Source organism: Podarcis tiliguerta (assembly GCF_965153285.1).
Source record: "Podarcis tiliguerta genome assembly, chromosome: 3".
NCBI classification, from domain to species: domain Eukaryota; kingdom Metazoa; phylum Chordata; class Lepidosauria; order Squamata; family Lacertidae; genus Podarcis; species Podarcis tiliguerta.
Genome location: NC_139536.1, coordinates 29,672,985 through 29,693,045, shown reverse-complemented (window position 1 = coordinate 29,693,045; position 20,061 = coordinate 29,672,985). Strand labels below are relative to the sequence as shown.

Sequence of the window (20,061 nt, the reverse complement as noted above, 5' to 3'; positions counted from 1 at the left end):
TGGTGTGTGTGTGCTGCATCTTGTAAATCAATTATGCAGAGTGGGGCTTACCTCGGCCTCCCCAATATTTTATTCAAGTTGGCCCCCTGCATCTCACATAATTCCTCCCTATGTACAAAAATCTTTCTGCAAGTAGACATCTAGCACATAAGGGAGTAGGATTATCTAGAACTGGTGGAGAGCTTTTTGCCCCCCAGATGTTGCTGAAGTAAGCAAGTATGGGCAATGACCAGAGATGACAGGACGTGTAGTTTTGCCCGAAGCTTCGTCTACCACCTCATTCTTTAAGCAAGTCACATGGACTGTTCCACTTCATCCTGATGAGGAATCTGAATGGCTTCCTTGTGCATTTCACATGAAAAATCACACAGGGTCATTCAATGAAGCTAAATGGTGGGAGATTAAGTACAGACTGTGCTTCTTCACACAGTGTATAGTTCACTTCCATAAGATGTAGTGGTGGCTACCAACTTGGATGACTTCAAAAGAGGATGAGACAAATTCATGAATGATATCAGTGGTCACTATTAATGATGGCTATATGCTGCCTCCAGGAACAGAGGCGCTATGTCTCTTATTACCAGATTAATTTTATTTCTTAAATGTTTCTTATTTATCCCAAAGGATTCAATCACATACCAGCAAATTCAGGTTGCACAACTATAGCTGATAAGGGATCTTGTGCAACAAACCCACTTGCCCAAAATACCGGACTTTTTGCAATAAGTAAAATGATGGGGAAATGCATTGGAAAGCATAGATTAACATTTGTTTTGATGCAATACCATCTAACCGCCTCTCAAACAAATCAGGCTGAATGTTCAATAAACAGATAGTCTGGAAGCACCTTCTTTTGCTGTTATTCCTATATTATCTATAGGGAACTAATTTAAAGTTAGTACTGTACTCCTATATTTCATCCATGTGCGGCAATCTACATGGCTTGAAAAATGTTCAAAACCCCCTTACCATGCATGTGTTTGGCTGTGTTATGTGCAGTATCTGACACCAGTGCCAGTCATCACTGCAAATATATAGTGCAGCTGCATGACGTTTGACTGGACCAGGACACCTGGTGAAGAACATTCAGATGATGCAGAGAGTTGTTATTTCAGCTTTTTTGGTTAAGACATAGATACAGTGTGGTAGCATTGAACACTCCTCTATGTTTTCAATTTGTTTGCATTAAGGTTATTGCTGGTTTATACATTCACTTTGCATTTGTGCTGAACCAGTTGACTGGTTCAATGTGAAACAAGCGTGCTATACAGGAAAAAGTATGTTCATCCAGGATTCTAACAAAAAGAAGCCAAGGTTTGCTAGAACTTAACTTGTATCTTAATATGAAAAGGAACATAACAGAATAGGCTAATGATTGCAATGTAAATGCTTTCATCTCTGCACATTTGGCAGTATGCAAAAGTGGTCTTTTAAGATAATAAAAATATGTAAAGCACACAGTGTCCCTTGTACCAAGCAGCACAGAGAGAATAATAATGATGAACTAGTTGGCTCGCTGAGTGACTGCATAAGTAGCAGTCTGTTGTGCTCTTCCAGTTATTGCTACTTTGATATCTGAAATTGCTAACAGTAATCTTTGCCACTAATTATATCAGAAGTGAAGCCGATGTTCTTATCATATACTCACAAATATTGATTTTCATTGCATACTATTCTCTTGTGTACTATCTCACTTTGAGCCAAATAATCAGTGGCTGCTGGAAAACAGAACTGTTCTACTGTTTTTCTTCACCCAATAAGAGGAATTTGAAAGTATGTTAACATGAAAGACTTAAAAAACAACAACCCGCACACACTGATAGTTGCTCTCAAATTTTCACTTCTAAATGTGAAAGTAACTTTTGTTGCGATCAGCTTATTTCCACAAATGTTTTTATGACTAGGACTACCCAACTTTCATTATTTTGAGATGTATGACCTGGTTGCTTGTTACCTGTCCCATAGATAGCAGGGTCTGCTTTACAGTACCTTTACTGCCCACAGTAAGGGGAAACAGGAACATGCAAATCCTAAATTTGCTCCAGATCTCACCCTGAGTACAATCCCAGTAGCAAAGTAAAAAAAAGAGAACAAACCAGTTTAAATGGAATGGATGCCATGAACAGAGTTCTAGAGCTTTAATCAGCAGGGGGTTTTTTGCACACTTAATGTCAAGAGATGATAAAACTTCTGACTCTCTCCTCCAAACTGCAGTTGCTTGCGTTCTTAGATGACAGGTCAGCTACAGTCTTGGATGACATGGATTATTTAGATCTATTCCAGTCTGGGTTCAGTCCTGGCTGCAGGACTTGAGTCACCCTTGGTCATCCTGATGGATGACCTTTACAGAGAGTCGGACAAGATGAGTGTGACTTTGCACCTGCTTCTCAATAACTCCGCAGCTTTTGGTACCATTGACCATGGTATCTTCCTGCACTGGCATTTAACTGGAATTGGAGGCACTGTGTTACAGTGGTTTCGGTCCTACCTATGAGTGCAAAAAGTAGCATTGGGAGGGTTTTTTTTTTTTTTTTGGCCCCTGGAAGCTATGCTATTTTATCTGCAAAGCTACTTACTATCTATATGAAGCCACTTGAAGTGGTCTTTATGAGTTTTACAGCAAGGTGCCACCAGTAAACTGCTGATACTCAGCTCTATTTCTCCATGATATGTTATTCAGGAGGGCCGTGCGGCCCTGGGATGATGCCTGGACAGAGGGGTGGGCTGGATGAGGAAAAATAAACTGAGCCTGAATTCTGACAAGATGGAGACATTGTGAGTGAGTGGTTCCCATGTCCAAAAAATTGGTCAGTTGCATGCCCTGAAAATTGGTTGCACTACCCCCAAAGGAACAAGTATACATTCTTGGAGTGATTCTGTATCCAGCTTTGTCACTAGAGCCCCAGGTAGCTTCAGTGGCTTTCCTTGTGCTTGATCCAGAAACTGTAGCTTGTGCAGAATGCTGCAGCACACTTGCTGACAGGAGCGAGACCCTGTTAGCATATACGGTAACTCCTCTGCACAGAGATTTGCACTACCTGCCAATCGCTCAGTGTGGCAGCACTTACACTCTCTGCCTACTAACATCAGCCAAGTGCCTTCTTCTCAGCCCTCTATTTAGTGCTAAATAGCACCCTGAGATGGAGAAGGGAGGTCCACTCCTTGTGATTCTAAATGAAAGATAGGGGAAGCAGATCTGCTTTCTCTCTCCTCTGTCCCTCCAGTGCAGGGGAGGAATGAACAGAAGGTGGTGGAGGAGCTGGAGGCAGAGGGGGAAGATATAGTCCTGTTGCCAAGATCCAGGTGCTGCCTTTGTTGCAGGGATCAGACACACTCATCCAAACAAAGCACATGTGGAGCAGACTCACAGGTTGAGTCTCATGACTGAGCTATGTAAAATGAAATAAAAAACAAACTTGCAACTATTTGTGCATTTAGGAAGAATAGACCCTAGTAAGCCAACAGTTTAGCTCTGGGTATGAATATTTAGGATTTGCAGCTATGCTGCTGCAGCACAATCCCAAGCATGTTTACTCAGAGCCAAGTGCCAAGGGTGGTTACCCGCTTCCTTGCAGAAATGCAGCTGTTGGGATTTAGCTTGGCCCTATGTATGGCTCACTGGTTTAAGTGGGTCTTAATTCCAAGTCTGGACCATAAAGAAGGCTGATCGCCGAAGAATTGACGCTTTTGAATTATGGTGCTGGAGGAGACTCTTGAGAGTCCCATGGACTGCAAGAAGATCAAACGCATCCATTCTTAAGGAAATCAGCCCTGAATGCTCACTGGAAGGACAGATCGTGAAGCTGAGGCTCCAATACTTTGGCCACCTCATGAGAAGAGAAGACTCACTGGAAAAGACCCTGATGTTGGGAAAGATGGAGGGCACAAGGAGAAGGGGACGACAGAGGACGAGATGGTTAGACAGTGTTCTTGAAGCTACAAACATGAATCTGACCAAACTGCGGGTGGCAGTGGAAGACAGAAGTGCCTGGCGTGCTCTGGTCCATGGGGTCACGAAGAGTCGGACACGACTGAACGACTAAACAACAACAATTCCAAGTCAGCATGTAAGATTGTAATCACTTTTTTCGTTCCATAGGTGAAATAGAAGGCTATGACAGTGAGCAGTTAAGTATTTCCTATGGCATAATCACTACTATGAGAAAGCTTGACTTCCAAATACAGTGGTACCTCAGGTTAAGTACTTAATTCGTTCTGGAGGTCCGTTCTTAACCTGAAACTGTTCTTAACCTGAAGCACCACTTTAGCTAATGGGGCCTCCTGCTGCTGCCGCAGGAGCACGATTTCTGTTCTCATACTGAGGTACTATTTCTGGGTTAGCGGAATCTGTCACCTGAAGCGTATGTAACCCAAGGTACCACTGTAGAGATTTCCAGGGCTTTATATGGTAAAGAAATGAGGTGCCAGTACCTGTATCTTGAGAAAAGTGCCATGGGTGCCAGCACAAAACAGCTACCAATGGCAGCAAAGAAAGGAAGAAAGAGAGAAGTGTGCTGGTACTTACTACAAAAAAGGGGGGAGTACTGGATATTTCCCTACAGTCCTATAAACTGCACTTGACATTCTGGTTGAAATTGTGCGGGTTTTTTTGCTTTGTGGGGCTTAGAGGACAACTTTTTGTTCGCTCTCAGGGGTTTGGGAACTTCTGTGCATAATTTTAGCCACCTAAAATTAAGCTTCGAAAACGAAGACGTTCTGCATCTTTTAAATTATATTCTGCTCTTCATTAGAGAGGACCTGCAAGGTTCAGGCACCTCGCGAGCACAAGGAGCGTGTACCGTGCACGGCGACAACCACAAAGCCTCAAAAGTTTTTGCACATGCGCATATAACCGCAAAGTTCTTTACGGCCTCCAGCCCCGCCCCTAACTAAAAAAAAAAAAGACCGGCTGTTGCGTACTACGAATAGGAAGTCGGGATATGCCATGGTCAAAGATGGCGGCGAGGAACGCGTCGGCGTGCTGGAAGGAACTCAAAATGGCCTTTTAGACATTCCAAACCCTCGTAGGGAGCGCGCTTTTCCTGTCGTTAAGCGCGAGACCGGGCCCTATCAGGAGAGGTTACCGAGAGACAGAAGGAAGCTCCGCATCCAGGTAGGTTGGCCGGCGAAGGCTCCTCTCGGAGCTCACGTCGCTTGTATCTGGGAGCCAATAGATTCCCGTGGGAGACAACACGTGGTAGCCAACCGATAACTATAGAGATAGGAAAAGGATAGATTGGCACCTCACTTTTCTGAAGTTAAGGAAGAGAATTCTGACATCCTCTTGTTGCAGGAAAAACAGCGAAGGCACCTGTGACGCTTCACATGTTCATCACGGCATAAGCTTTCGTGTGCTACGGAATCAGATGCAGTTGGAGTGTAGAGTTTCCTGGCTCCTTTTGAGGAGACACGCAGGTTGGACTAGATTGCGCTTGGGTCCTTTTGGAGTTCTGCGAATGAGGGCTACCATAGCAAGCAGTGGAGGAACTGGGAATTTGAGTGTAGCTGTGATTAGGAAGCAGCACTTTCGTCCTGGAACAAAAAGTAATAGAAAGCAGTTCGTAACCTTAGTGCTTTTATTTGGAAAGGCCACTTGTTTGCTGAACATTCATCCTGATTTGTTAGAAAGGGATGCGAGGGGGCATCACGTCAAAACAAGCATTACCTGTATTTCCCAGTGCATTTTCTTGTCACTTTCCTCACTGCAGAAAGCCCAAACTTCAGGGGGAAATGGGTTTGTTGAGCAAGAGTTCCAAAGCAGTTTTAACTGTGCACCCTGAATTTGCCAGTATATGATTGTTATATCCCACCTGAAAGTCTGGAAGCCTGCTGATTATATTTTGCCACAGGTGCACTAAAATATTGGATTTCTCACTTCTGATAAGTAGGAAGGGAAAGGAAGAAAAAAAGGGGGGGAGCATTTAGCGTCAACCTATAATTTGGGCTTTCTGTTTAATTGTTTATGCCACTGTTACTTTTGCAGACCAGGATGGGAAGTGTCAGGGAAACGTAAGTTATCTGATGCCACCTAGTGGCTTCATGCAGTGTAGAAAACTCAAGAGATCGCTGCATTGGCCCATTAGAAAGAAACGACACAAAAGTTGCAATCCATTTCAGGCACTAAACTCCAGGGGATGCTGTTGAATGGGGTGCTGGTGCCTCCTCCGCAGGGGCTGTGGGGCGACAGAAGTCTCCAGGGACTAGGTTAAGTATCCTCACCAGCAGTTGGCTGACTCCGATGCCTATTCATGGTGTGAGTCTGTGTATGTTTACTCCAAAGTAAGGCCCATTGAGTTCAACGGAACTCACTCCCATGTAAGTGTGTGTAGGATTACAGCCTAATAACTTAATTAATATGTGGGGTTAACAAATTATTTAAAAATTAGTCCCCTCCTCCACACCACCGCTATGTGGAGTGATGGGAACGTACAGTCATATGTGGTGGGATTGTCCGTTAGTTAATGAATTTTGGAAACAGATTGGTATAGAAATATCGGGAATTGTGGGAAGGAATGTGGAAATATCTAAATTAATGGTTCTTATTAGCCTGAGTAGTACTGAGTTAAAAACAAAGGAGGAATGTAAATGGGTAAAATTGATGGTAATTGCAGCCAGACAGGTTATAGCGAGTAACTGGAAAAATGCAGAAGAGCTAGGGGTGAACCAATGGAGGAAAAAACTGAATAATATTATAATTTTAGAATACCTAACTATGAAGATACATAGAATGAAAGGGTTTAAGGTCAGTGAGAAAGAGGAGGATTGGTTTGAGAAGATATTGAATTATTTGGGTAGGTTTGAACAATTTGGGGCAATTAAAATGTTAAAAGTTAAATAAACCTTGTGGAGGGAGGAGTGTTAAGGTATATAGAAGTGTACATGTGGTTGATTTGAATATGATATTATTGAATATATATTATTGAATATGTATATTATTGAATATGTATACCCAATGTATCAGCCACCTGGGGGGTTTCACTGTTTGTGTTTTGGTGGTTGGTAAAATAAATAAATAAATAAGAGTCCCCTGCTCTTCTACAGTGCAGTGTAATATTTATTTGTGACGCTTGCATGCTGGCCCATGCTTTAAGGTTCTCTCAGCTGCTTACAATAAATAAGTATGGAAGTAACTTTAATACAGCCGAAAACTTAAAATGAAAAGCAACATGAATGCAAGAACAAAGCACAACTCCAAGGTTAAAACCAATCTGAAACACTGAGGGGAGAAAGACTACGTGAGTTGTTGTCCTGCCCCACTTCTGAAAAATGGGTGACATAGGAGCCAACTCCTAGGGGCTGTGGGGGCTTTGGCTCCACAATAAAATATTTGAGGGGGCCAGCCCCCCCCCAAAGTTGATGGGCATTCCCATTCAAATGGTGTGTGTGCACTGTGCCATGTGATTGATTATGTGGGACGGAGCTTACAAGGGCTCCCACAGTATTTTATTCAAGTTGGGACCTCAAAGGGTGATATGTCATCCTTTCCAATTCTGATTCTGCACAAGGCAAGGAATAAAAACGGTGTGGGGAGCAATGCTGAAGGCTTTTCCAGCCCTGCAGTGGCCTGCTCTGTCTGTCTGTCTGTCTGTCTGTCTGTCTCTCCTTCCACCTTCTTCTAAGATGCACACTTTAACCTTCACATCACTGTAGCTATGGCAATGTTGACTGAAATTTCAGCAATGTGCTCTATTCCCCACTTGTATCGGGCACCCTGCTTCCATTTCATGCCTGTAAAGGGGCAATATTTAATGGTAAATAGTAATAAAAAACTAAACTTATGCTTCATTGTACGGCTGTTTTTAAAGACATTGAAAGTGTCTCTTTCCCCCTGCTTCATTTCTTATTTTGATTTGCCTGACCTGCAAGCATAAATATTTCCCCATCTTCCTTTTACAGAAATGGATACTTTTGTTGAAGAACCGAGAAGAAAAAGAGGGCAGGTAAATTTGGAAGGAGAAACACAGGATGTGCATGCAGCCACCACAACAGCAGCTCCCATCCCAGGAATTTATTTACCTTTACTCCCGAGATATTTTCACTACACAAGTAAGTTCATGATTGCTGGTTGGTAAGATTCCTTATTGCTTTGCATGGTATGATAGCACTATCAACACTGGAAGCAAGAAGCAAAAATGGTGGAAAACCTTTTCCTCATTTATGCTCTCATCAGCCTACAGTAGGTGGCAGCAGCACATTTTTTTTTTGCATGAAGTTATGTTTGCATGAAGCTATGAAGGAAGTTAGACCGTTTAGTAGTATGGAATTGGATTTTATGTTCCAAAGATGAAATGCAGGATTGATTCCTGTATTTCCTTGCCAGATGCAACCAAGAATGTATGGGCTTTTGTGTTTTCCTCTGAATTGCAATTTAAGTCTATAACCGCATTAGAAACAAATCAAAATTATTCTCATGTCTGTTACCAAAATTATTCTTGTGTTGTAGCATCCAGGGTTGGAATGCACTCGGAATTTCAGAAGGCAAAAGAAGGTTGTTTAAACTGCATCCAGGATTCCCTTTTGCAAGGCCAGTTGCAGAGGGCTGCAGAATTAATCATAAGCTACATAGAAATGTTGGAGCATTACACTAAAGACAGACTGCGGGCTGCTCCCGAAGTAAGTAGACGAGCTAATCCCCTGATTCTGAGCAGGAAAGACGGAAAAGGATCTCTGTGATTCCTGTGTCCTATGCTTCCATCATGTAATGTGTTTAGGAACAGGGTAGAACAATTTTTGGACCAAGGGTAGGCTGCCTTTCTTCTATTGATGGCTCTATTCTCTTGGGGATAGCCTGTTGTTGAAGTACATGCCAGTGGTGGAAAGGGCAAAACCTAAAGTAGTTTCTCCTTTCTGCCATCTCACAGAATTATTATAATTATTAAATTAATATACTGTCCTATATCCATAGATCTGAGGGCGGTTCACAACATTAAATTGCAATTATAGAATTGTAGAGTTGGAACAGACACAAGGGTTTGTTTGTTTGTGTACCGCCCTTCTTATGAAGATCCCAGGATACTTCACAACAGGAAAATACAAAATGAGAATACAAAAACAAGCTGAAAAAGCCTGTCCCACAAACACATTTTAAAAGCCATCAGCCAAACGCCTGATTGAAGAGAAATGTTGATTGAGTTTTCAGCCTGTTGGCTCTCATCTAATCCATTAGTGGGGCAAGACAACTGTCCAAAACTTTCATTGCCTCACCTGCAGATGTAAAGGCGAAGTAGAGCTGTTTGTCATCAGCATATTGCTGACCACGTGCTCCGGAACACTGGGTTATCCCCACTCAGTAGTTTCATGTAGATGTTAAACAGCATAAGGGGTAACATTGAACCCTCAGGAACCCCTCATTGAAGGCTCTATGGGGCCAAATGCAGGAATCTTTCGCCCAACATGGGGCTTGAACCCACAACCATGAGGTAAAGAGTCTCATGCTCTACCAACCAGTGGTGTAGCGTGGGGGGTGCAGGGGGGGCTGGCTGTACCGGGCGCAACATCGGGGGGGGGGCGCTCGCAGCTCTCTGCCCCTACCTGGCTCACTCACTCTCTCTCACTGCAGTGCTGGCTGTGCGAATCCGATCCGAGCCGCCGGGTCGCCGCCCACTGTGGAGGGGAGGGTGCCAGGCGTGCGGTGCGGTGCGGAGAGAGAGCGAGGGACTATCTGGGGGAGGGACAGTGCAGCGGGGGGTGTGTGTGTGCAAATTACTTGCCTTGCCCCGGGTTAGGGGGCGCAAATTACTTGCCTTGCCTCGGGTGCTGATAACCCACGCAACGCCACTGCTACCAACTGAGTTTATTGGACTGAGCTATACTCCTTCTGTCTGTCTTTGCCTCTCCAGCCAGTGGGCTGCTGGGATAGGGATAGATTGCGCTTGCCAGAGATATAACCTGATTGCTTGCAGAAGGCTTTTGAAACAGTGTTGAGGGCCATGTGAAATTAGACCAAGGGCCACAGGTTGCTTATCCCCAATTTAGGGTGTTTTGTTGTGCATTTAATTCTGTGTCACGATGGCTGCAAATTTTTGCAATATGCAATTAGAAGTGCTCTTTGTGCCTGTTGTAAGTGACCGTATACTTCAAAGCTATGCTTATGTTCACTTTTTGTAGCTGTCGTTTGCTTCTGTGTTCTGAATGTGTGTTCTCTGTGCTAGGAGATCTGGAGAATAGGAACCGAGATCTTGCAGCGGCATCCACGGAGCAATATTCAAGAGACCAACCACTTTGCAGATCAGATGAAAAATTTAGGAGTAAAAGGATATTTAAAGGTGAGGAGAGTTCCAAAGGATCCTTAAGATACTTATTTTTCATAGAAAACATTATTAACATTATTATTAAGAGTGCTGCTCATTCTTCCACGTATAGCAGGGATGGGGAACTTTTTAGCTCACCATAGCGATTTTGGGTGGCAACTCCTTTGAAGTGCGTTTCAGAGTGGTTTATTTTGAACGTAATTCAGTGTGCAGGCTGTGCTTTTGCCTTCCTCTCGCCTGATATCTCATGTGATTTTAGGGGAGTGGCGGGTGGGCATGGATTGAGGAAGGTGGTCTCACAAACATAATTAGCACCTCTGCAGGATTAGACCGATGAGCCAGAGGTTCCCCACCCTTTCTATTTCTTGTTGCGGGGATTTGTAGCAATGTCCATTACTCCTAGTAGAAGTTTCTTTGGTAAAACATATCCTTAATTACAGAATAGAGTTATTGTTTTGCTGTTTTCTTTTAATTATTTACTTGTTTTTATCCTGCATTTTACTCTGTGAACCGCCCTGAGACCTTTTGCTGAAGGGCAGTATATAAATCTAATAATAATAATAATAATAATAATAATATACAGCAATGAATGCTGATGTAGTTCATGCAGCTTTGGGTTGTAGCCGATGCTCTTGGAATGTGTGATTTCCGCTTCCTCTCCTCCTCCCACACTTTGTCTAAATCTGGTCCTCCAACCATATGAAGCACAGAGCAGGGGGCACAGCAGATGGCAGGAGAGGAAGGGGACGTGCCATTGCACACAAGGAAGTCTCTAGCACACATGGCACTGCAGCACTGGATGCAACCCTTTGAACTGGATATTGTTTTGTGTGTGTGTGTGTGTGTGTGTGTGTGTGTGTATGTATGCAGTTCTGCACCTTGATCTGCAGTAAATTGGCCCCATGTAGATGCAAAAAAGTGTACCACTTGTATACTTGTACAGTTCAAACTGGGAGTCCCTAAAAAATTTACCTGATTTTGTGTTAATTTCTTTATATTCAATTTTCCACTCATTTATAATTCTATTTCATATCATTTGCATATATTTTTCTAAAAAAAAATATTTTAAGCTTTGTCTATCAGTAAACGGAGAAATTCAGTTTTGGTTTACATTCAGAAGTCTAGTTCTTTTTCTTTCTTTCTCGGTGTGTGGAAGCTTTAGTCCTTATTCCACTGGGTTGCTACCGAGCCAGTCTGAACCTTGACTGGGATCCAGTGAGTATTAGTGCATTTGCCAAGATTTTAATGGCGTGTGCTGATGTTAATTGCATCGCCAGTTTGACAGTGGTCCCCCATTTATTTCCAAGTCCAGCATCATTCAAACAGCATATCCCTGTTGCTCTTGCAAAGCTGCCAAAATTTTCACTGAAAGTAGTGGGGAAACCTCCAGATGTAGGAGGTCTCTGAGCCCATTGGGTTTGCATTGTAGCATTTTATTCAGAGCCGCCGCTGCTGCTGCGGATTGTAAGCTAGGTTGAAATTCTTGTAGGTTTCTTTAGAGCACGCCTTCCACCTGCTGTGCAACGGGTTTGAGGATGAGGCTTATCAGAACCTGGTCCTGGCAGAAAGCTGGAAGTACGGAGAACAAACAGTCATTCAGAACAAAGAACTGAAACTCATTCAAGGTTACAGGGGGCTGCTGGACTATTCTAAGTGGTTGAAAAAGAAGACGGACATGTTGGGGCTTGGTGAGTATGCGCCTTAGGGGAAATCGGTGCAGGACATAGATGGCGATGATTATTATGCTCAGCTCTTGAAACTGGAAGCATAGAACGAGACTCTATTGCTGGACTTTGAATATGCACCTAAGTCCTAATAATGTTTTTATTGTCTGTTTTGTATTCCACCCACGGCAAGGATGAAGTAATAGAAGAATAGTTGGTATGAAACAATAATTAAGAACAACGCACAAAATAACACTGTACAGTGCAGCAGTCAGTGGTATTTGGACTACTAAACTGTCCTGAGGTCACAGTTAAATCAGAAGTCATGTGTGTTTAGGATTTCAGCATTAAGCAATTGTTAGGGAGTAAGTCCAGTGACGCGGGTGGTGATGCTGGTTAAACCAGAGCCTAGGACTTGCTGATCAGAAGGTTGGCGGTTCGAGTCTCCGTGACGGAGTGAGCTCCCGTTGCTTGGTCCCTGCTCCTGCTAACCTAGCAGTTCGAAAGCATGTCATGTTCAAGTAGCTAAATAGGGACCGCTCCAGCGGGAAGGTAAACGGCGTTTCCGTGCGCTGCTCTGGTTCACCAGAAGCGGCTTAATCATGCTGGACACATGACCCAGAAGCTGTCTGCGGACAAACGCCGGCTCCCTCGGCCTATAGAGCGAGATGAGCATGCAACCCCAGAGTCGGTCACGACTGGACCTAATGGTCAGGGTTCCCTTTCCCTTTAAGCCCAGTGAACTCGACAGAACTTATGAACAAACATGCTTAGGATTGTGTTGTTAAGTCTGCCTTCCTCATCAGGTGAAGGTTAGTTTTTTTGAATAGGTTGTTGAGAGTTTTTTGCTCTTATCATCATTGCATCTGTACCGCAGGAACTCAAACTGAGTGGCTTTCTCGGTAAAGCAGACTTCATTGATGCTTTCATGTCAGTCTGCTTTGCCGTGAAGTTTAATCAGATTCATTGGCTTGCAGTAAACATAAAGCTTAATCATCATTTGTTGCCTTAACAGGTGGGTGGGATTGCTCACCTGTCAACGTGGCCTCTGCTTGAAAGAGGTTCCCTGCTTAATAGTCCTCTGTTTGACTCTTTTGGGAACAGAAAGATATGTTGTGAATTTCTTCAGTTCTTCTCTTTCAGAAAGCTTTTTATTTTTATTTTTAGGGTGCTTGGAAAGTGAGATTAGTGTCATGATTTACTTGAGTTGCAGATCACTGTGCTTAATATAAGAGGTTATATTATGCCTTGTCTTTCGCAGATGAGGACAGCTACGCAGTATCTTCTATTCAGCAGGAAATGCGCATCTTGTACCGGCAGGCTAAAGTCAGCCTCAAGGAGATCATTAAAATTCCTGGAGTTTGGGATCCTTTTGTGACATGTTATGTGGATGTAAGAGCATGCTTTACAATCAGCTTACTCCTCCCCCCCTTCTAAATCTTGATCTAAGTCATTGCTGGCTGTTCCAAGTTTTTGTAGCTTGGGGAATACTAGAAAAACATCTTTCATAGCATTTAGTAAAATAAGACTCTGAAAAAGTGTCTAGAAAGCATTGGGGAGTCTTGGGACTTCTCTGTCATAACATATGATGATGTTCATTGGCTTAAAAAATTGTGGCTTTTAAAAAATACTAGATAGATTGCCAGTTCAAATGTAATGGCTAACTGGAATTTGCTTGGATCAGGAAGGAGGAGAAAGCCTGTCAGCCCCAAGTTTTGAACCCAATGGTTTGGCAATTTGATCCAAATGGTTCTCTCTCTCTCTCTCTCTCTCTCTCTCTCTCTCTCCCTCTCTCCCTCCCTCCCTCCCTCTCCCTCTCCCTCTCCCTCTCTCTGTCTCTGTGTGCACCAAACCAATCACATTTAGTGATGTATATATATTATCCAGCCATAAGTTCCCACCTGGATTTTGCTTTTTATTCTAAAGCTCTTATTTCTGATCCATTAAATTGGATTATTGCAGTGTATTCTATGTGGGTCTTCCCTTGTGCTTGACCCAGAAGCTGCAGTTAGTGCAGAACGCTTGCTGCACAGTTGCTGATAGGAGTGAGACCTTGCCTACATATAACACCTCTGCTCAGAGGTCTGCACCCGGCTGCCAGGCCAAGTTCAAGAGGTTACAATTAGTATATGAAGCCCTTAACAGCTTGCGACCAGTTTACTTGCAGGATCACCCTACCCCTATAACAGACGTACCTTGGAAGTCGAATGGAATCCATTCCGGAATCCGTTCGACTTCCAAAACATTCAACTTCCAAGGCGTGGCTTCCAATTGGCTACAGGAAGATCCTGCAGCCAATTGGAAGCCGCGGAAGTCCTGTCGGACGTTCGGCTTTCAAAAGAACATTCTAAAACTGGAACAACAACTTCTGGTTTTTGATCGTTTGGGAGCCAAAACATTCGGCAACTAAGCCATTCAAATTCCAAGGTACGACTGTATACCCACTTAGCCTCTTCAGTCTGTGGAACTAGTACTGTTACAGATCCACAAAATACTCATTCCACACTTGTAAGAAATGGATAGTTTCGTGTGGAACTTTAGAACTCCTTGTGTATTGACATCAGGCAGGCACCTTCACTGTAATCTTTCCAGTGTCACCTTAAACATTTTTGTTTAGGTAAGTAACGTTGAAGTTAAACACGCTTTATTTCTTTTTAGCTGCTTGCTGTTGATTTTAATCTTTTGAATATTTTTAAATACGTCATTTTAACTGTGTTTTATCAATAATTTAAAAGGTTTTTTTTTGGTAAACTGCTTAGAGGTGTTTTTTGTTTTTTTGACTGATCAAGTGGTATACAAATTTTGTTTTAAAAAATCATTTCAGTCACCTGATCGTTGACTGTATTATGTTCACTTGAGAAGATTTTTCTTTAAAAACTTTTTCCTTGTTGCAAAACACTCTTTTGGGTACCTCAAGGTGAAAATGTGGTCCCCAACCTTAAATAATCAGCTGTACATTTGTGTGTTTCCTCAGATGCTGGAATATTATGAGGAGTATGAAGAAGCAAGAGAAGTGTTGAGCGAATATGCATATAATTCCAGATTTCCTCCAAACCCTAATGCACATGTCTTCTTATATCAGTTCCTAAAGAGAAGGGGTGAATCGAGGAAAACTCAGATGTCTGCACTCCAGGTATTATATTCGGGCCTTATTTAATGGTCACCATTTAATTGTGTAGCAGTTAGACAGTCAGACTAGGAGCTGAGAGACCAGAGTTCAGTTTCCTGCTCAGCCATGAAGCTCCCTGAGTGACCTTTAGCCAGTCACTGTCTCTCAGTCCAGCCCTCCTCACAGGGATTGTTGTGAGGAGAAATTGGAGAGGTGGAAAACCATGTATGCCAGCCACCTTGAGCTCTTGGAGGGAAAGTGAGATATAAAAGTAATTAAATTTTAAAATGTCACAGTAATCCATTAACTGTGGCTCATTATGACATGAGGTTGAGGTACACTGTGTCTGGAATGCCTATGAACAACAACAACAACATTGTTTATAGGCTAACAATTAGCCTATGAACGATGTTGTTGTTGTTAATTATTATTATTTTAATTATTTATTATACACACATACATGGAGATTTGTTTTCCTGTAAGCACGCTGTAAATTCAATTTTCACACCCCCTCAGACTTGATGTTGCAGAATTGCAGAAGAAATTCTTTGTCCCTAGTATACTTAGGCTATAAAGTGAAATTATTGGACCAATCCACTCCCCTGCTATAGTGAACTGTGGCACAAGCCTCTGCTCATAATTTGTCCGTTGAAACTGGTGGGATAGGGAAGTGCATAACTTGGTCTCAAGATGGATGTTTAGGGTCGTGTCTGTTTCTTTTTAGATCTTGCACGAGCTTGTCCCTTCTCACGAACTGATGCTGGAATATTACGCCATGCTGAAAAAGTCAAGTAAGGCGTTTTAGTTATTGTGCTTTAAGATACGCAGAATTAGGACCAGGTTGCCTCCCTGCCCTCCCCCCTTAATGCGATTCGCTCTTAATTTCAGAAAAAAGGAGAAACCAGAAGCTACGGCTGGAAGTTATTTTTTCAGCCTTGGACTCTGCTGGGTGGAAGGAGAATGTCAAAGCCTGGAGCTGCTTGGCGAAGGAGATCGTAGAAATATTGCAGAAGTGGGTGAATGGTGAAATCAGCTGCCCCATGTGGTGTATCTCTTGCTTGACTGCACCTCTGCAGATGGTGCACTGAGGATATTTGACTGCCCCCTCATTCAAAAACTTCCCAACATATTTGAAAATATGTCAGGGGAAGGTTTTAGACACTTTTACCTGTATTCAAAACTGCACCAGTTTTCTAATGGGATATAATTGGTTAATTTTTTTAAGCTGTTTTCATTTCATAAATACCATTTAGTTCATTATTTAGTTCATTAGTTCATTTAGTACATTTAGCTTGGCGGATTTCTGGATCCCTGCGACCTGGGACCTCCAAAATGTTGCCATTTGTGGACCTTAAGGTCCTCCGCGGGGCATACCAGGAGAGGCGGTCCCGTAGGAACATGGGTCCTAGGCCGCATAGGGCTTTAAAGGTCAAAACCAGCACCTTAAACCTTTTAACCTTTAAAGCCCTTTTTGGCCTAGGACCCTCGTAGCTATGGGACCGCCTCTCCTGGTATGCCCCACGGAGGACCTTACGGTGTACAAATAACAAAACCCTGAATATCCTGAGCCCCAGGGAGATTAGACTGGCCTCGACCAGAGCCAGGGCCTTTTCGGCTGTGGCCCCGGCCTGGTGGAACGCTCTCTCACAAGAGACTAGGGCCCTGCAAGATTTGACATCTTTTCGCAGGGCTTGCAAGACAGAACTCTTCCGCCAGGCCTTTGGCCAGGGTTCAGTCTGACTCATTTTCTCTTTGTATGAACAAGTATGAAGGAGGTTTCCCAACCCGCTCATAGGTCCTTATAATATCAGTGGAAATAATTGGTCCTGGTGAGTATTAACCGCTTTCAATTTTAACTTGAGGATGGCCATTTGTCCAGTCTAATTTTAATTTATTTGAATTAATTTTGGGATGCATTTTAATTGTTCGTTTGTTTATTTTTATGTATATTGTGTTTTATATGATGTTAGCCACTCTGAGCCCAGCTCTGGCAGGGGCGGGCGGGATACAAATAATAATAGTAATAGTAATAGTAGTAGTAGTAGTAATAATAATAATAATTAATAATAAATTTATTATACAGCCCTGCATTCATGAAAGATGCTAGCCTACAAAATGTAGCCTATCTTTTTTTTTTACTCCATGCGGCACCAATTTATATAAAAAATGTGCAGAGCAGGTTGCATGTTTTTCTTCTTGAATTTAGGACAGTAACTGGAAGCTGAACATGTTTTCGCTGCAAGGGCTCAGCCAAAAACAAGAGGTTGCATTTTAATATTAAATCACTGAGTTAAATAACCATAAGTAATCTTCCATGCCCCTGAAATAGGCGTAGCCAACGTGACAGACTATAGTAGTCAGAGACAGTGGGAGCAGCCGTCCACAACATCTGGAGAGTACTACGTTGGCTACTTCTAGCCTAAAACTCCAAACGAAAAAGGGAAGTTTGGACCATGATGAGATTGCCTGTGCACAGAGCTTGGTAGACAAGCATAAGTAATACACACATCTTAGCCTAGCTTAGTTGTGTTCTGGTGTAATACAGAAATCTATCAGCATTCAGCATGGCTCTAACTGAGTTACACCCTCTTCTCTCTCCCTCTCTCCCCCTCCCTCTCCCCACCCCCAGCTCTGACAAACAGCTTCACTGGCTCAAAAACAAGTGGGCATCTCGAAAGGACTGGTGGCCAGCCTTGCATTTCAGCCTTTATTTGGCAAAAAGAAACTGGCAGGAAGATGAATGTCTCGCTTGTGAAAAAGTACTGGTGGCTGGAATGCTGATGGGAAAAGGTAACGGCCTCCCCCCCAATATAGGTTCTGTCTCCTGTATATTGCATAAAGCTTTATCTTGCCCTTTCTCTCAACTGCAACCACCTTTATCCTTGCACCAGCCCTGTGAGATGGGTCAGACTGAGAAATATGGCTGGCCCAAGGTTGCCCACTGAGCTTCATGGCCAAGAGAGGAATTGAACTCTAGTCTCCCAGCTTCTAGTCTAGCACTAAATCTATTGCTCCACGCTGCCATTTGGTGCATAGAACTGTATCAAGTAACATAAGCAAAAGTGATTGGTTTTTGCACCGAGGCAGTTAGCATCTGAAGTTCACCAGAGTGGCAAGCGGAAACGACAAAAGGAAGAGGCAACTGTTGCTCTTAGGCTTTCTTTCAGCTTGGGCTGTGGAGTTAAGCCAAAAGCTTGAAAGAAGAGATCAATTTTGAGGAGCGATGCGAAGAAAGAAAGAGAGGTGGAACTCTGTAGATGCCCCGAGGGAGCATTCCACCTTTAGCCCAGTTGAAGCATCAGTTATTACAATGGGATTTCCTTCCTCCCTTTTGTAGGAAGGACATTTGAGGTGCTGAGAGACCATACAAAATGTGGGAAGTTAATGAACCTCATATTACTTCTTACGTGTGTTATTTTCATGGCCTTCAATGGAGAGGAGAGGCAGTTCTAGCTGCTGATGGGAATAACAACAACAACAACAACAACAACAACAACAACAACAACAACAACAACAATATATTATTTATACCCCGCCCATCTGGCTGGGCTTCCCCAGCCACTCTGGGTGGCTTTCAACAAAATATTAAAATACAGTAATGCATCAAACGTTAAAAGCTTCCCTAAACGGGGCTGCCTTCCGATGTCTTCTAAAAGTCTGGTAGTTGTTGTTCTCTTTGACATCTGGTGGGAGGGCGTTCCACAGGGCGGAATACCATGTATACTGCTGGTTACTCATTACAGCATTAGTTGAGTCCAAACAAAGCAAGATGATGCATTTTCTTTTGCATGTACAAAACCCAGCACCCATCAGACCCCCTAATGGAAACATCTAACATGAGAGATGAGCACATGGTCTGTAGATTAATAGTGCTGTTTGTCAGTATCTTAAACTCTATACAGTACCGTCAAAGCTCTTGTAATAATGGTCTAGATAATTTTTTTAAGAAAATGGTCAAACCTCATCAGGCTTCTGCATTGGGACCTTGTCATTAAGCAAAGTGACTTCCAGATGTAGGCTAACGTCGCTGGATTATTTGCTCCACATAACGATACTGGAGATAATTTACCCATAACTTTTCTATACATTGAGATTTTGACACTTGTGGTGCACTGAGGTTTGAGGATGCTCAGTGGGATTTTTTTATTCTTCTCCCTCTCTATCCTTTCAGAAGCTCCATGTCATAATCACAACATGTTCTTAAGGGTCTGATTGTGTCCAGTTAGTCTTATCCCATTCATGCATTCTAATGCTATTTTCACTTTTCTGTGTGTCTAGATTGCAAATATTTTAGATACGTCATGCGACAAGGTTGTGAAGCCAATAAGAAAAAGTTCAAACCGTTGAAGACATTTGTGAAAAAACACAGCTGGGTCAGTTTGAAGCTCGTCTGATATTTGATTGCTTTTAGAGGCGAAATTCCTTTTCTTTTCTTTTTGGAACTATATCCCACCCCCCACCCCCCGATTGTACATGTTTCGGTCTGCATACAGATCTCCCCTGCAATGAAAAAACCTTGTGGATAATTGACAACCATTTTTTAAAAATGAAGTTCCAGTTTTATAATAAATGTTTCCAAAGGAATTCTACTTTGAGTCATTGCTAAAATAAAACTTCACAGGAAACACATTTTATCATTTATCTTTCAAAGTCTTCATATAAAAACCATTGAAATATGGTCTTGAATTGATAGTGCTTGTGTGTGTGTGTGTGTGTGTGTGTGTGTGTGTATCTGTAGCAGACAATGTATAATATAGGCATGCTGTGACTACAGCTTGCCTTGCATCCTATAACAATAGTGTAGAATTGTTTGCCCTTAAAAATTATTCCAGTCACCCATCATGCAGTTAAAAGAAGAGGCCCACACCAGCCCATTCTGTGCACTGTTATTAACACATGTCTTTAAGAACCTGTGCACATGCACTTTGCACATTTAAACATATTTTTGAGAGAGGTAGAAGCTTTCTGGTGCTAATTGACTTGCAGGCACTTTTGCCGTCCTTGGGTAACGAAAATGGAGACAGCAGCTGGTACACTG

The 20,061-nt window shown here is 42.7% G+C and overlaps 1 protein-coding gene across 3 annotated transcripts; it reads left to right on the top strand.

Moving 5' to 3' along the window:
• The first annotated feature begins 2,751 nt into the window (after nucleotides 1-2,751).
• Nucleotides 2,752-19,657, top strand: TAF1A (TATA-box binding protein associated factor, RNA polymerase I subunit A). 3 transcript variants are annotated; one of them, XM_083434515.1, is made up of 11 exons: nucleotides 2,752-2,775; nucleotides 7,897-8,046; nucleotides 8,444-8,613; nucleotides 10,152-10,265; nucleotides 11,740-11,938; nucleotides 13,176-13,306; nucleotides 14,889-15,047; nucleotides 15,748-15,814; nucleotides 15,912-16,035; nucleotides 17,653-17,813; nucleotides 19,302-19,657. In XM_083434515.1, the coding sequence occupies exons 2-11, from the start codon at nucleotides 7,899-7,901 to the stop codon at nucleotides 19,415-19,417; spliced, it is 1,389 nt and encodes a 462-aa protein (XP_083290641.1). In that variant the 5' UTR covers nucleotides 2,752-2,775; nucleotides 7,897-7,898; the 3' UTR covers nucleotides 19,418-19,657. The 3 variants fall into 3 exon arrangements, with proteins under 3 accessions (XP_083290641.1, XP_083290640.1, XP_083290639.1); XM_083434514.1 differs by lacking the exon at nucleotides 2,752-2,775 and adding an exon at nucleotides 4,896-5,113; XM_083434513.1 differs by lacking the exon at nucleotides 2,752-2,775 and adding an exon at nucleotides 5,243-5,415.
• Nucleotides 19,658-20,061: the final 404 nt, after the last annotated feature.

Excerpts from the sequence above, each read along its gene's own strand:
- TAF1A (XM_083434513.1), top strand. The coding sequence starts at position 5,367 with ATGCAGTTGGAGTGTAGAGTTTCCTGGCTCCTTTTGAGGAGACACGCA. Across the intron at positions 15,815-15,911 it reads CGCCATGCTGAAAAAGTCAA|AAAAAAGGAGAAACCAGAAG; the intron begins GTAAGGCGTTTT and ends TCTTAATTTCAG. Across the intron at positions 16,036-17,652 it reads ATCGTAGAAATATTGCAGAA|CTCTGACAAACAGCTTCACT; the intron begins GTGGGTGAATGG and ends CCCCACCCCCAG.